At 33.6% G+C, this 15400-nt stretch overlaps 1 protein-coding gene across 5 annotated transcripts in view; it reads right to left on the reverse strand.

Moving 5' to 3' along the window:
* The window catches only part of LOC138699801 (membralin), a 432208-nt gene that overhangs the window by 305698 nt on the left and 111110 nt on the right, over nt 1-15400 (reverse strand). For all 5 annotated transcript variants that reach the window (XM_069825971.1, XM_069825970.1, XM_069825969.1 and 2 more), the window contains exon 11: nt 2336-2419. In XM_069825971.1, the coding sequence (XP_069682072.1) occupies nt 2336-2419 (84 nt within the window). The remainder of the gene's footprint in view (nt 1-2335; nt 2420-15400) is intronic.

The following is a 15400-nucleotide window of genomic DNA, read 5'->3' on the forward strand; positions in this document are numbered from 1 at the left end:
TTTCAAAGCGAGAGTCCATAAAGACCGTAAGTAGATTTTTAACTTGTTACAGATCATTACTATCGAGTTACTATGAATGCTGAGTGCAATAATCCGAATCAATTGTTATTAAGATATAGTATATTACAACAGTTCAGGATATAGATTATATTTTTTATCTTCTCCTAAGAAGTACACTGTATTGTGATAAGAAAATATATAATTTCCAGACTTTTGCTAAGTACAATTTTCAGCGACTTGGAAACTGACTGTCTGTATTGTGATAAGAAAAACATATAATTTCGAAATGTTTGCTAAAGTGCAATTTTCAGCGCTACTGAAGCCGAATATATGAGCCGTTCAGAGCAGAAGTGGTGTAAGTCAAAATTGGGTAATGAGGTTTAAAGTAAAAATTCTGCAATATACAGCGCAAAGTATCAATTAATATATCCTTCGTGCTATCCACTGACTATTAATAGTTTAAATAAATTGAATATTACTTGCTATTTTGCGCTGTATTTTACAGAATGTTTACTTCTACCCTCATTACCCATTTTTGACTTACGCCACTTCTGCTCTGAACGGCTCATATATATATATATATATATATATATATATATATATATATATATATATATATATATATGAAACATTTGGGAAAACTATTGAATTAATTCCGATATGCTCAGTAAATTTAAGAGAGCAGTGCATTATGAAGATAAATGATTAAAGAATTTTAGTTTTGTCCCTTAAATTTGAATAAATTTGATCCCAAAAATGTAAGCTATCGTTCTGCACTCTGGCAACCCTATAAATGTTATTGCCTGCTAGAGAGTTGCAGCTCGCGTAATGTGAGAGATGGGTGGGACAACGAAAAATGTAAACACAACACACACAATTGCTTTTAAGGGAAATTTGATTTCTTGTATGTAAGTTCTATTAAGGCCACTGGCAGGATTTAGACTGCAGGGCCAAAAGAAAAATGAATATATAAGTCAAGAACTGAATGTCGAGAGTATAACAACGATAATTGAAAAATATAGAAATAATTGGTACGGCCATATAACAAGAAATGTTCAACCTTTTAAAACATGGTGTTACAAACCTACACGAAGAAGACGAGTGGGAAGACCAAAGAGACGTTGGAGAGACCAATTTGACCGATAAAATTCTGGAGACGGAACAGGCCATCGGCCTAAATCTTGAAGTTATTGATGATGATGATGATGATGATGATGATGATGATGATGATGAAAGTTTACAATTACTACTTCAAGAATTAAAGTGTGAGGGAACTATTTCTAATTGGCTAAAGAAAATGCTTGTAGTACGACAAACGGAAATTCTTTTAATCATTAACTAGATTTGTATAACGTAAAATTACATTTTCTTCTATGTGTTCAAAGAATATTTAATTAAAATTAAATCAAATCGAAGAGATTAAAATTAATATTTTAATTTAGTTCGTTTAACGTAAAATAAGCATATCGTATTTTTAATTTTTTCTTTAGAGTTTTAAATTAAATGTTTCAAAATTTTGTTTTTATAACGTGACATAAGCATCATTATTGTTTACATTCTCTAGAATATTTAATTGAAATCGGAGAGCAGAAATATGTCTTAATCTTAATTTAGTTTGAAATAAGCGTATCTTATTGTCTGCGTTTTCTGAACATTTAATTAAAATTAGGTTGTAGAGTTTATTTTACATTACCTAAGATTTTATTTAACGTGAAATGAGCAGTGTTCATTGTCGGCAGTCTAACACACAATAAACACAAAACGGTATATCATCTGTGTTTTTTCTTACGAGTTTAAAAACAATATACGTGGCAATGACCTTCAACTTCCCTGTTCATAACAAGCCAGGTGAAGGGTTGTTTCGAGCAACAAGACGTACGTGCATTCCCTACCGACTGCACAGCTTTGCCCAATCTCGTAATTCATGTATTTTAAAGCGCACATTTTTCTGGAAAACTATTCAAAATACAGCAAAATGGTATCTGACTTTTTTGTTGCATTTATTAAAGGAATCATCCACCAGAATGAATGACATTAGGCCTACTTACGGTTCACTCTGTATAATCGTTTACATTGAATTTGTTTCAATATGAGCACCATATCTTGGTTTCTACTGCAAATTTGTTCAGCGTAAGTTTTTTTTTTTATTCTATTAATGTTATTATTTCCGTTATGTTATGCCTCTATTCTATTTTTGTTGCCAATTCTTGTTACGTCTTGTTTTCCTCATTATAAATTCTGGTACAACCCTAATGTGAACGTAGAAATTTAGTCACTCAATTCAAAAGCCATTTAACAGTTTTCCCTAGAAAATAATATACTCAAATGGACTTACCAACAAGAGCTAGGATGACAGTGAGAAGAGGTGCGGCAGGGAACGTTATGGTCACGTTAAACTCAAGCATCTGCAGGAGGTCAACTGAAACAAATAAATGCAAAAATATATAGTGATTTTTTTTTCACCAACAGAAAATAAGGTTATTAGTCCAGATACAAAATTAATAAAATGCAGAATTACAAATTGAGATGCAAAGCTAGTTATCGGCTCTGGTACAATTCCGTTTAGTACTTCAGATCATATGAAGCATGACAACTCATATATACAGGGTGTAAAAGATATAAACGATCAAAAAAGTACTGATAGTAGAGCATTAACAACTGAAGAACAAAGCAAAATGTTGTTTTTTTTTGTAACTATCATGGTTTTTTTTAGAAAAATGTGTTTTATGAGTCTAGCTTTTTTTAAAAAGAGAATAGTGAGTCATTATTTAGGCTACTTTGCCCGGTATGTACACTGAAACAGTCGTTTGTTACTCTGTTGTATATTGGTATGTGTTGGGTGCATTGGCGATAACATTTACGTTCTGTCGAAATCTAAACAAATAATGAACTATTATCCATCTTAAAAACATGATATTTTACAAATCTATACTAATAATAAATCTGTAGCGAAAATTTTTCTGGTAATTTTCGATTTTCCAAAAATAATTGGTGTTAACATGTATAATTAACCATCCTGAAACTGAAAATCGCTTTTTTGGAATTTTTGTTTGTATGTCTGTCTGTCTGTCTGTCTGTCAGTCTGCCTGGATGTTTGTTACCTTTTCACGCGATAATGCCTGAACCGATTTATATGAAAATTGAAATATAAATTAAGTTCGTTGTAACTTGGATTTTAGGCTATATGGCATTCAAAATATTTTATTTAAAAGGGGGATTATAAGGGGGCTTGAATTAAATAAATCGAAATATCTCCCTTATTGTTAATTTTCATGAAAAATGTTACATACAATTTTTTTTAAAGGTGATTTCCGATAAGTTTTATTCTATGCAAAATTTTGATAGGACTGATATTTAATGAGATAAATGAGTTTTAAAATTAAAATAACGCCATCTAAGGCGCTGCAATTAAATAAAAACAAATGGCTTCGTCTATAAGGGGCCTTGGACAACAACATGTATAATTAACCATGCTGAAACCGAAAATCCCTTTTTTGAAATTTGTGTATGTATGTATGTATGTATGTATGTATGTATGTATGTATGTATGTATGTATGTATGTATGTATGTATGTCTGCCTGTCTGTATGTTCTCTGAACCAAATGATCATATTTTAATTATTTGCATTTATTAACAATTAATAAATATGTTAAAGGAATTATTATTGCAATAAATGAATGGTCTCTGGACCAAAATGATCGCATTTTAATTATTTAAATACAATTTCAATTAAATGACATATTAAACGATTTATCCTTCTAACAAACACGAATGTTCCCTGGACCAGATGTCTTATTTTAATTATGGAATTACTTTATGTTTATTTCTAACAAGTGCAGCGGAGCGCACGGGTACACCTAGTTAAAAATAAACTTATAAACTACAGTTAAACTTCACTAGATATTTCGTTCAGTATGTACTACTATATAATTCTGGCAGTTTATATTGTTTACACGCTGTATAATATACATTAATCTTAAGTATTCTTTATAATCGCTTTAACATCAAGGTCATTTCAAGGTCTGTCTGGAACGGTAACTTGTTGATACACTGAATTGCTGCCATCTATCGGCCAGTCCGCTTACACCCATGTCACCTAACGGCCATATCAGCAGACATGTCCACCATATATTATAGGCTTACAACCAATAGAGATTGAGATCTTATAGTGGAAATGGAAACCAATCCAGCATTTACTTTTGAAATAACTAGATCCCTACTTAGACTGGATTTTGAAGAAGCAGCGTTAGAAAAATTTTCTAAAAGCAAAACACATCTAAAATTATTTTTTTATATATATAAATACTCGTATGAGTTGTTTTAAAAAATATATACTTTCATTTTGTTCGAGTCTGGGTGGACCGAGGTGAACTCATCGTCAAACGGCATAATGAAGAAGAAGAAGAAGAAGAAGAAGAAGAAGAAGAAGAAGATGATGATGATGATGATGATGATGATGATGATGATGATGATGATTTTGGCGTTTCCAATTCAATTTGAAACTGAGACAGAGTTAATTTTATTTTCACTCTTAGTATGCATACTTTCATTTTCAAAGGTTAACACATTTTTATTGTTTTCATTTTATTGCAAATCCATTACGCTCAGTTCAACTGACATAAATATATTTGCTTTGCGTTCAGGTATCACAATTTTATTTTATTTATTTTTTATTACTTTTCAGCCATTTTTACTCTTAAATAATTGGTTCATAATAAGAGATAAGATGCTCTAAAATTCCTTTCACAAGGGCAAATTAGTGAATATTTTTACAGGGAACATCTTACACCACTCTGGTAGCTGAGAACTTTATCAGCCGTCCCCCCCCCCCAGATAAATGCACAATGATGATGGTGGCGTAAACGATAATAACTGTTTTTAGTTGTTTAGTCAACTGTCCGAAGACAGGTTAGAATCTCGTGACACCAATAAGGCATCAGTGTCTTTTATTGTGCCTAAAATGTCTTAAAATAGTGATTAGCGCCTATTTTACATTTTGCCTAAAACTGCCTAAAACAGTTTTTTTCCTTTTTTTCATCGTAGACTATAATTATTTTATTGTGAGATTATTGGTGCTCCTTCTTTAAGCGTGTTGCAAGTGTTTTGGTGTGGAAACATGGAGTAATTTCAGAAAAAGTAGACATAAAAAATAATATAACAAAATTTTAATTTGCTCCAATAACATTCGTGTCAGTGAAAAGGCCTTTTTCAGTTTTCAATATGATTTTAACAGAAAAAAGGCACAGCCTAATTTTATTGTAGAAAATCTTAAAAAAAATTCTTGCTAATTTACTCTGTTCCTAATTATGAATAACATTTGAATAATAGATAATGTAAGACATAATAAAGTTTCTAGTCATAATTTATTTTTGTGTTTTTGTCACTTTATACCATAATTCTTATTAAAATTATTTTAATTCTTATTATTTTAAATTGTGAATTTGTACGGTACAATTTAAATTGTGGATTTGTAATGCATATTTTAAATTTGTGGATTTGTAATGTATAACATTTTAAATCGTGAGAGGAATATTAAAACGTAATTAATAGAAAAAATTAATTACATTTTTACTACTATTATAGTTTGAGTAGGTAGAGAAACATTTTAGATGCATAAAACTCTATTTCTAACTATATGAAGTTGTATTTTTAGGTGTCCAAAACTGTATTTTAGTGTCTATTTTATAATTGTTAGAACCTACGAGTATTTTAAGCGCCTAATGGATTTAAGGGCCTAAAAATCCGAGATCTAGTCATGAAATAATTAAACAAGGAGATTATGGGTTAAGGTGGCCAGTTCCTTTTCCCCCTCCACTGCATACGTGACTAGTAGCAATATATTTCACTAGTCAGACTTCAGATGCATACAAACAGTTCTTCTTTGTCTGACACAAATCAAATGAGATATACTGCCTCATAATAGATATAGGCTTACATATCAGCCAGAACCTCAATCAGTGGGGGTAATAATAATTATTATATAGCCTAAAATTGCCCTGCAAACAAATGCTCATTTCTAAATTCGGATGATGTGGAACTGTATGAGTGATTTATGTGTAACGTTATTTTGTACAAAGTGTTCCATTTAATTTGGAATATTGTAATAACTCTCTCGCAAATAATGAAGTAAATTAGTTATGAAGATATAGCATCGATTCAAATGAACCCGATTTACATCCAGTAGCTGTAAGTAACGAAGGACTACTCACTACATGAATGAGTGGTGATGGGAAAATAGGGGAAATGATTGTGAACTAGGCACCAACATTCACACATTCCGATAAGCGCTGCGGTAACGCGCCCTTTAATTCCAGCAGACTTTTCATGGTATAATAGATCATTACGTCCCATTCATATTTATTCTTTCGCGGGTTATTCAACGACATTGTATATTACAGGCTATGTAGCGTCGAATGAGATGAAAGGATCATAAAACGCCAAAGTCGGGAATCGAACCGGTTATCACATGAATACAAGTTACAGTGGGGGAGAATTGTCGTGTATTCATTTTCCATCACTTTCACAATCAAAAATTTCACTCGATTATTGGTTTACTTTTCGACTGCAACCAACAAAAATGGGTTGAGATAAAATCTTTTCACTGCCTTATGAATTACATTTACCAGTTTATCGGCGAAAAGCGGAAAACAAACATAAAAGCAGCATCTCAAAACCGTGAAAATGTACTACTCTTACATTTTCTAAGTGTTGGTAGCAATAAGATTCGACAATGTCTGATAAACTTCGCATAACAAAAGTACTCCATATCGTTGCTGTTCCTGCAATAACTCCTATGTGACATATTTATCGATTTTCAGATTTTTGCTCTATTAAATAGTGATATAGTAAATAATAAAATCTCCTATATGTAATTATATTTCTTTCTTTCGAAAATGTAAGAATTCACAATCTCCTATGTACCACTGCCACCGAATGAATAAATGCGTTTTTTCTTCCTACTGAAAATTTTTAAATTTTGCACATAGGAGTTACTGAAGGAACAACGACGATATACTGCAGGCATAGATAATTAAAACTTCATAACTATTAAAATCTATTAAACTCTGTTAAAAATAATGTTCATGTACACAAAAAAAAACACTATTTCATACTTGTGCACTGCACAAAAGAATGAGATGTTATTTCTCCTGCTTTAGTAACGTTTATTTGCAAAACGTAACAAATCAAAGCGAAAGAGACTATTGTGCGGGTGGGTAAAATTTAATGCGGTTGTCTCCCCCCCCCCTCTCTCTCTCTCTCTCTCTCTCTCTCTCTCTCTCTCTCTCTCTCTCTCTCCCTCTTTTTTGAAAATGTATTCCTTAGAATATTGTTTTTTCTCTCTGCAAACGCAAAATGTTCTATATAACTGTCATTATGAAAGCGGAAGATAAATTTTCCAGTCCCTTGAAAAGATTTACTACTCTAAAAGATGACATTAGGGCTCTATAAAAGTCTTCATCCTGAAAACTACTGATGATTAGGGGCCGTATTTTTTTGGTAATAGTGATACGCGCGAAATTTTCTAAAATTGCTTTTTTTTTTTTTTTTTTTTTGTTAAAATTATCATTCTACAGTAGGCCTACATACCTAAAATATCATATTTAAGCAAAACAAACTGTCGAAATAACATGAAATTTCTATCATTGAGCGAAATATGTCAATAACCAAGAAATATAACCAATCTATCGCAAAAACTACTACATATACACCAAAATTATTGTATTCAATATTGTTAAAAAAACATGTTTATAACTTTTGTTTCAGTCAATTTGTTAATCACTTGATAACGCTTAATTTTCTGTACTTTTACTATACCTATGATAATCGAAAAAAGATCGATTTCTGTCGTCAAGTGCAGCAAATATAGATTCGGGAGGACTATTAGAGGAATCTGGTGTGAACTGTTTGCAAGAAGTGCGGTTTCCTACATCTAATGTGGACAGTCAGTTCTTCATATACGAAAATAAGGACTGACTCGCACAAATCTTTTCGTGCGGACAATGTAGAAACCATGCTTTTTGAATTTATATTTTGGCGATGCTGATACGTGATATGTGTAAGAAAAAAAGTCACAAGAAGTTTTATATTAAACATAACATAATATAATTAAAAAATTATTCTACGAAATATCCACCGAACTGACAACTTATTTCACGAAATATCCACCGAAATAGTAATAGTTTAACAATGAAATCATCTATTCAAATTCACCAAAAAATACGGTTCCTGCTGATGACTGAAGGTCAAGATCGTGATCAAATCTGAATTTAAATTAGTCGCTTTCTTAGAGGAATCTTATTCTTCTGTAAATGGTACAATAAATATTACAATGAGACAAATATGACAATTAAGTGTTTAGTATTATTCTATTGCTACATGAAATACAAAATAAATACATATTATTGACGCAGCGCACAACCGTTTGAGCAAGCTCGTGCTTCTGTAACTACTAAAGAACATAACAAAAATTCGATAAAATTACAATACCAATACAATTATTACAAAACAGGGATAATTACGACAAAAGTAGACAATCAAGTCAAGAACAGAACATAAGTTGGAATGAATAAATAGGCCTAGTAGTTATTGAAATTAAGAAAAAGAAAAAAGAAAAAGGAACCATGAATTCTAAATAATTTGCTTAATTATTTTCTTACATTTGTTAAACTCAAAATAACCTAATCAGGATTTTTATCAAAACAGAGTTCTATAACCTTGACCCGTAACTCTGGCTTTGATTTATTCCAGTGGTCACGTCAAATTTATTCTGGTAGAATAAACATTTTGTTCTGCTTTATATTTCAGACGACTTTTTTATATTTCAATAATGTAGGCTATATTTATTTGCTGAATTTAGAAAACATTAAAATCGGAATAAATCACTTTTTTGGATAATCAATTGACTTGTTTAAGCAAATTTTAATTATCCACTTTTGAAGTAATATAAGCGGCGAAAGTATAAATTTTGTTGCTCCTCCCCATCCGATTACACTATACTGGATAACAGATTGAACCAAACCTAAATAAACTAATCGCAGAATATTTGTAGGGATGTAAGAGCGAATAATTACAAATTTATAAATTGTTTTACGAAGTCTGAAGAAACATAGAGAAGAAAAATTTGCTCCGGCGCCTGGGATCGAATCCGGGTCCTTGGTTCTACGTACCAAGTGCTCTAAGTCCATACCTGTGGAGTAACGGCTAGCGCGTCTGGCCGTGAAACCAGGTGGCCCGGGTTCGATTCCCGGTCGGGGCAAGTTACCTGGTTGAGGTTTTTTCCGGGGTTTTCCCTCAACCCAATAGGAGCAAATGCTGGGTAACTTTCGGTGCTGGACCCCGGACTCATTTCACCGGCATTATCACCTTCATCTCATTCAGACGCTAAATAACCTGAGATGTTGATAAAGCGTCGTAAAATAACCTACAAAAAAAATCAAGTGCTCTAACCACTGAACCGAAGTTCAATCCACAGCACCGGATCGAATCCCTCTTCTCTAGTGTTTTTCCCTTTATTGCCTGACTCCAAGTTCGACATAATATGTTGACATTTATATTAAGTCAACTGCCATTATACAAGGAATTTTTCTCCTATAATAAATAATCATTGTCATCGTAACAGATATAATTCTGTAGGGCCAAAAATTAATCTTTCTGAAGAAACATGTTTATCCCACCTTAAATGCTGGTCAATAATAATTCCTAAGAACTTCACTTGCGTAGATTCCTTCAAAATGCGAGTTTTGCAATCATCATTAATTGAACAACCGGCATTATGAATTATTACATTTAATTTATCGCAAGATTTTAACTGTTGTAAACCACATACGATTATGGGGTCAAAGTAGTCTTTGGAAACATTTAGTGAAAGAAAATTGTTATCTAGCCATTTTTTAATAAGATCTCACAAAACCAAGTGTTTTAAGCTCTCTTTTTTTTTATTTCAGAATCAGTGTAAAACAAATCTATTTAATAAAGCTTAGATTTTTAAGTTACATATTAATATACATGTTTGCCAATTTTGGCGACATATTTATGTATATGAAGAGTCCACTGCAAGAATGATGGATGTCATTTGGAATACATTTTGCAGGAGAAGCAATTGACAGTTTGAAATGCTTAGCGCTCAAAGCTTAACTGTGATTTTCCGATCATTACTGGACTAATGACTATCAGTGTTAATGGCATATAACTCTGTATGCACATTCTATATGTCTTAAGCTATGCATTGACAGTCTTCGTTCATTTTCGACAAGAAAGTGACATCCATCATTCTTGCAGTGGACTCTTCACATATTTCTCATTTTAATGTTACATAAATTCCGGGCTCTACTAACGACAAAGTTTTGTGTCATCAGAATTGCTAAAAACTTGTCTTTCCGTGGAGATTCGAAATCGGTTTAGATTTCTGTATCTTTGTAAATCATTTTATTATAGGCCTACTTCACGCTATAAAAAAAGTCTTTTGTCTCGCCAGGAACTGAATCCATGACCCTAAAGTTGTCGGTACAACTGAACTAACACTGTCAACGCTTATGATTAAACTATTCGCAAAAAAAAAATTGTTGATGTTTAAAAACGCTAACTGTTATTAAACAAAACTTAAAAGCTACGCTTCGCTGGGTTTAATCTCTCGCCGGGGACAGGGATGAGGGAGGAGGGGAGAGGGCCGCAGACATATTTTAATATATTCAATATGCAAGCCGTTAACACAGCAATGTCACCAGCCTACCGTGAAACGAATTACAGATTTAACCGGCTTATCGGGCTCTGTCAAATTTTCCACAATGACGCATAGGCTTGCAACGAGGGATGAGCAGATGAAAAACATGAAATGACGATCGGTATCCCATTTACGATAGACCCATCGTCCGCCGCAAGAGATAAAAGTTGAAAGGGGTGGGAGGAGAGATATTCAAGAGGTGATGACGTCAGTGAAACCAATTAATACACATGTTTTTGTACATCACAATATTCTTCTGGTAGTGGAAAAACCATCTGGGTTTACACTGGTTTATTACAACACAAACACAGTGTTCACGGAAAAGGTGATTTTTATCTTAATAATAATAATAATAATAATAATAATAATAATAATAATAATAATAATAATAATAATAATAATAATATAAAAAGAGACGTGATGTGCTCAGTAGTAAATGCTGAAATTCTTCGGATTAAGATATAACAAAATGAGCTGAGAAGATTGCATTATATAGATATGTTCGACAATCAAAACAAAAACATAATTGCTAAATAGAGAATACAACACACTCATTTCCAAACTATATTAAATATGCCCCCGCAAAACAGCATTACAGAATTTAAGAAAAATTGTATATAGTCTTTAAACACTATTTAAGCAGAATTATTTGCGAATATATTTTTTGTAAAAAAAAAAAAAAGTAAATGAGCCTTCAGGAAATCTAAGAGCAACATATACTCCACAGCTATGGAAATAATGTTACGGTAGTACAGATGAAATACAACATCATAATCATATACAGTGCAGATATTTCATCACCTGAAATGGACAACTCAACCTAAATTGCTTCAAAATAAAAAGGACTTTTGGCGTCGGGTGGCACGAGTTTCTATAAAAGGACTAAGTTGAGAATAATACAATTTCGAAAAATGATGGGAATAAAATCTACACTTTGGATGGTATATCAATCACACAGTTGAGATGATACAGTTATGCAAAAGTGATACAAGAAAACCTGACACAAAGAAGTATGTTATAATTAGAGCTCGGTCACGTGTCACCGAGACACCGGATTGAAGTTATTTGAATAGGTAGGCCTACAGTGTACAGCCAAAACGTCATGAAGGAGGGGAAAGTAGTACAGTCGGGTTGCATTACCCGGAGTGCTTGGTTCCTTTCGATCAAGATACGAATACTTGATTTAAAAGAAGAAAATTTGTTGTCTACATCTAAAAGTAATTAAACACAACCCTTTTTACCCTTCTGTTACATTTTGTATACAGAATATATTAATCGCTTGAATGAAGTTCCTACTTACCGGGCAAACATACCGAAACAAGAAGTACAAAGCGCTCTATGCTCATAATTGGCTATGCTATAGAAATTCGTTAAGGAATATTTTCTACAAAACAGGGTAACACCATTATATTCTAAAGTATTCCATACAGACAAAAGCGGAGAGAAAAGACGTTCCATTCAGAAATAATTTAACAGCACAGAACACAATGAAAAATTTACAACCAATACTAATGAATATTGGCCTATGCTCTTAACATTTTTAGTAGGTTATTTTACGACGCTGTATAAACATCTCAGGTTATTTAGCAACTGAACGACATGAAGATGATATTGCCGGTGAAATGAGTCCGGGTCCAGCACCAATAGTTACCCAGCATTTACTGGAAAACCCCGGAAAAAATTCTCAACTAGGTAACTTGCCCCGATCGGGATTCGAACCCGGGCCACCTGGTTTCGCGGAGAGACTGAAGACAGTAATGCGTGAATAATGAAAACTTATTTTTCATGACAGCTGAGACTAAGACAGAGTAGATGGACGTCTGATTTGTCTTATATTAAAATTATTAATGTTTTGATTAGTTATAAATGTATCTCGAATTTTTGTATAAAACATTATCACACAGATAACGTACTCACAAGCTAAGGACAAGATTACTAAATTTCGACAAATCTTTTCACATAATATCCCTAATGCACACATATCATTATTCTTAGGGCTTTCTTTTGTAAAAAAAAAATACATAAATATGCTTAGCTTTAGAAGAGTTGGCCCAGAATATTAATCCATATTTTATTATAGGATGAAAGTATGCAAAGTACATCACTTTAAGGGTCAATGAAAGATAAGAATCCTAGTGCATAACAGGCAAGACTCAATTTAGGAGTATACAGGGTGATTCACGAGGAAAAGTAAAAAATATAGGATACGATATCTTAGGCCATTTTGAGTGAAAAAGTTCATATAAACATAGGTCCGTTTTCGAACGATGGCGGAGCTAGGTGCAATTTCTTGGTAAAACGTCTCGCCCCAATGTGAATCAGACGTTACCATATGCTACTGACGTGAGAACGTGAGACAAGGTCACCGATTGCAATGAATGACGTAACATTGGAATCTGCATTGTGAGCGATGTAGATAAGAGAAACAAACCGGGTGGTGGGGCACTACAAACGTCCAATCGCCTGCCCTTGTTTGATGTAATGACACAGAACCAGCACATTACACAGGTACAGTTATCGGAAGTGTTAAGTTGTGTTTTTCAAGATGCCTTATAAATTTTCGACTACAGAATACGCCGATATTGTGTATGTTTATGGTTTGTGTGATGGAAGTTCCTTGCGTGTCGTCGATGAATATGAACGACGCTTTCCGAACAGAAGGGTACCATATCGAAGAGTATTTACTGTCTATGGGGTTGGATGAAAGAATTGGTATAGCAAAGGAAGGGGGAAATGAGAGGTGCGCTAATCAACCGTATTTTGGATGCGACATAAAGAACAGCCATGAGCAACTCTCCCGAGCGACGAGCGCGATTCACGCCCGAGCGCAACAGTGCATTGAAGCAGAAGGAGGTACCTTTGGAAATGTGCGAAAACATCGACCCCGACTTCTATAATATTAGGTACGTATGCATACGTGAATATAAACTTTAAATTTGTCCGTTATCTGTCTCTAAATGCGAGTTAGTACAATGGAATCACAGAAGTTTTTGTGAAGTCAGAGACACATATCTCCGTGACCGAAAACGGACCCATATTCATATGAACTTTTTGACTCAGAATGACTTCAGAATTCACATCCTAAATTTTTTACCTTTCCTCGTGAATCACCCTGTATAATATTCTATAATGTCCGAGAAAAGTAGTCAAAAATGGGTCAAAATCAGATCATCCCAGACATATATTTTAAACTTCAAGTCTGAGCAAAAATGTAATCATGTTATTCGTTCTGAACGAAATAATTCAACTCCATGAAGCATAACTTAACAAAATTAACAAAAGCCATCAGGGATATACTGGCTATCAATAAAGTACGATGAAGTACGCACAACAAATCCCATCTCACAAACAAATGGAGTACTACAAGGAGATCCGATGAGTCCAGCTTTATTCAATATAGCCAAGGCAGATACCAATTCAATCACCCATCAACTAGAGATCTCGTTACTAATATATGCACATGACATGGTGCTAGGATCTCCAGACGGCAATAAACAGATTACATTAGTGGACAGAAGAAAATGAATTCAAAATAAACGAAAGCGAAACAAGAATGATGATCTTTAGAACAGGGGGAAGAACAGCAGCGGAAGACAGGATAACAATAGATGGACAAGAGCTCGAGAAGGCGAACTCCAACTACCTGGGCATCACACTGCAGACGACTTTCTTTCAGATTACATAGAGAACGAGGAGCTGCCATTATAAGACGTGACTACGAAATACAGCCCCCACAAGACTCTCGTTGAGGACAGCTATGAAGCTGTTCAAAGCAAAAGTACTGCCGATAATCACATATGGCCTGGATGGTAATCTGGGAACACCTCAAAGTAACAGACCTCAAAGCAATAGAAAGTACAAAGGCTAGATACCTCAAGAGAACGCTAGAAATCTCAAAATGGGCACCTTCCCGCCTTGCTTACGAGTTAGCGAGGACATCCGAATTACTATGTAACTTCCATCTACAACCCAAGAACAAGAACTGCAAAGAACAAGGAAAGAAGAGAGACGAGATCTGGGAGGAGTTTTATGCAACTGATGCCGTGGTTAATCGAGCCTAATCAGGAATTTTGAAATGCGATCACTCGATTAACAGTACATGATTACCATCATAAATTCTGCAAAACTAAATATTTCCACAATCCAAGCGAAAATTGTGTGTGTGAACTATGTGACAAACTAATGTATGTGAAAGGTACCAGTTTGCTTAAAACGCAAAATGACTTTTAGTGAATACAGCAAGGAAAAGTGTTAGACTATTATTCTACCTTCATGCACATACGTGCGCGTTACCTCCTATACAGAATGACCCATTTATCTTGTGCACCTATTATAACTTTTTTGTTTGGATAGGTATTGGAATTTTTGTTTTTGAGAGTTATGTTAGAACGAGGGGTTAACATGAATGTAGAGATTTGGTGCATGTAACTGTATTATGGTAAAAGATACACGTGACGTCAACAATTTTTCAAACAACACTACATATTTTAATCATGTTACATTGCTTGCACACATTAAGACGAGTTCAAAAATGTATCACAATGTCATCTTCCCAATCAATAACAACAACAAAATGCAAAATGAATGCCATTAGAATGTTCCGTTTGTTGTGGTGCCCCATTAACTTGTGCATTAACTTACACAAAAACGAAAGACGACTGATGTTCGTACACTTCGTG

Source organism: Periplaneta americana, chromosome 5 (assembly GCF_040183065.1).
Source record: "Periplaneta americana isolate PAMFEO1 chromosome 5, P.americana_PAMFEO1_priV1, whole genome shotgun sequence".
Taxonomy (NCBI): domain Eukaryota; kingdom Metazoa; phylum Arthropoda; class Insecta; order Blattodea; family Blattidae; genus Periplaneta; species Periplaneta americana.